We start from the raw sequence: 2,314 nt of genomic DNA on the forward strand, positions 1-2,314 counted from the left end.
ACCAACGGTTCCCAGCTCAGCTTGAGTCTTGCTGTTGGAGAGACTTGCACCAGATTTTTAAGCTTGAATTTATTGGGGCCAGAGAGCTTTGTTTTTTTCCTTGGGCTTTGCCCGAATGTTTTCCCCCTTGGACTTTTTCGAGCTCCTAACTCAATTTTTTCTCCCCCTTCACTCAGATCTCTAGCTAATTTCTTCTATTTCCTCTTGTTGGACCGTAGTTGAGAGACTTCCGGCCTATCGTTTATTTCAGATTCCTCTATTCCTTCGTGGCTTATCTGCATATTTTCCCTCTCTTTTGTAATTCCATTTCCCGCTTGTATTCCTATTTTCCTAGGGACTGTTACATTGCCAGTTTTCCCATCTTGCTTGTTGCCGTCAATTTGCTTTTTTGTCTCTGATTCTATCACTCCTCGCATTAATTGTTGCTCAACTACTCCTTCCATCTCATCCATCTTGGCATGCTCCTTGGTTTGCCTCGTTTCTTTCTCAATGGGTTCCGACCCGTTTGCCCTATCGGGTTATCTTGGTTTTGCCTTTGCTGTTGCTAGGAGCTTTGGTTTTCTGAGCTTGTCGATTTTTCTTCCGATTTACCAGCCCCATAGTTCCACTTATCCTTGTTTCAATTCCTTTTTGTGAAACCCCCTACTGTAATCGCCTTCATCCAACTCCCATACAGTAGATCTTCTCTTTGTTGGCCTTAATACTTGCCACACTCCTTGTATTGATGTCCAATAACTCCGCAACAATAACAAAAATTCGGCAAGCGTTCATAGACCACCGGCATTAGGATATCAGTTTCACCTTCCTGTTTTAGGAATAAAATCTTCTCTAGCGACTGTGTTATATTAATTGAGACTCTTATTCTGGCAAATTCCCCAATGCAATCTCCATTATCATCTATTTGGACCTCCTCTACTGACCCAATCTTCCTGCCCAAGTCTTGGAGAAATTCTTTATCCATACAAGCTAGTAGGACATTACGAATCTGTACCCAAAAAGATGTATGGGTAAAAGATTGTTTTGCGACTTCCCCAATCCCCCTTGGCTCAGCGAGAACAATCAAAACCGTATCGAAGTGCCACGGTTCCCCTTTTAGCACTCTTTTTTTGTCTGCTTCTTCAACATATTTGAACATGAAAATATTATTCCCCACGCTTTCGATCTTGACTTCTTTGAAAGTCCTCCACACTTGCTGTAACACAGCCTTAAGCCCTTCTTTGTTTACTCCCTTCGTGAAAAGTACTTTGCCCACTAAGCATCCTGCCATCATTTGTTCTTTCTTGTTTTTTAGATTCACTTCCAACGTTATTCTGCCTTTATCTTCCTCTCTGATAGTTATTGCTTTACATTTGCGAATTAGCTCTTCAGTATCCATGGTAGTTAATGCTTGGATAGAGAATAAGGTATTTAGGCTCACTAACTTAAATTCGTGCCTTAACGCCCTACACTAACTTTGCTCTCACAGCTTTCTCATCCAGCTCACCAACCCCAATAGCTGACTTTTTAGGGTTATATCCCACTCATAGGGAGTGACCACCTGAGTCCTTACGACCCCTCAACACTTCCATTCAAGCCTCTCTAGAAGAGAGAGAGCTTTACGAAGGAAGAAAAAAAATTGGAGTGACACCTTTTTTTTTGGCCCTTTGTTGGAATCTAGTAAAGCAGTATAGAAAGATCCGAACATGCATGAATTAGGACAAGGCACATGTTCCGTTTAAGTAACTTGTCCCTAGGCCCCACCGACTGGATCCACCCCCGAGCAATCTTTAGTTACTGGTGGTGGGTTCGGTCCGTTAGCTAGTATTTGTTTAGTGATTTAGCATCTTTATATCCCACAGCTTCGGCAGATCACTTAGTCCCGTTCATCTTCCGTGCTAGAGCGCTCAATCAGTGAGTCATTGTGCACTCTTTCAAAACTCTTTTCTTTTTAATTTCTTTTTCTTAAATTCACTAAAAAAATTTATCTCTATAATTACAATTGAGCAAAAGGAATTGACGAATAAGCTTTTGCATCGATTTAGGGTGCAGCAAAGCCAAATCAACTAAGACAAAAAAGATTGATGTCAAAACAATTTTAATCAATTGGTTATTTGAATTCAAATCTTAAGTAGAGGAGTTAAAATAGTAATTTTATGCTTTACATGCCCCTCTATCTTTTCTAAAAAAAAAATGCTTTCGATAAAAATATAAAATTAATAGGGAAGAAGAAAAGGAATGCAGCCAAACGTTTTGCTAAGCTACGAGAAATCTCATTCAATTTGATATACTAAATTCAAAAACCCCAGATACCAAAAGAATTGACTGCTAAGCTATA

General features: G+C 39.9%; 1 protein-coding gene across 1 annotated transcript; it reads right to left on the bottom strand.

The window, feature by feature from the left end:
• Positions 1 to 697: 697 nt before the first annotated feature.
• Positions 698 to 1,375, bottom strand: LOC112099948. Its single transcript, XM_024187482.1, has one exon. The coding sequence runs from the start codon at positions 1,373 to 1,375 to the stop codon at positions 698 to 700; it is 678 nt and encodes a 225-aa protein (XP_024043250.1).
• Positions 1,376 to 2,314: the final 939 nt, after the last annotated feature.

Source organism: Citrus clementina, unplaced genomic scaffold (genome assembly GCF_000493195.1).
Source record: "Citrus clementina cultivar Clemenules unplaced genomic scaffold, Citrus_clementina_v1.0 scaffold_3, whole genome shotgun sequence".
Lineage (NCBI taxonomy): Eukaryota > Viridiplantae > Streptophyta > Magnoliopsida > Sapindales > Rutaceae > Citrus > Citrus x clementina.

What these genes read in the sequence shown, in the direction of transcription:
- LOC112099948 (XM_024187482.1), bottom strand. Translation starts at nt 1,375, where the DNA reads ATGGATACTGAAGAGCTAATTCGCAAATGTAAAGCAATAACTATCAGA.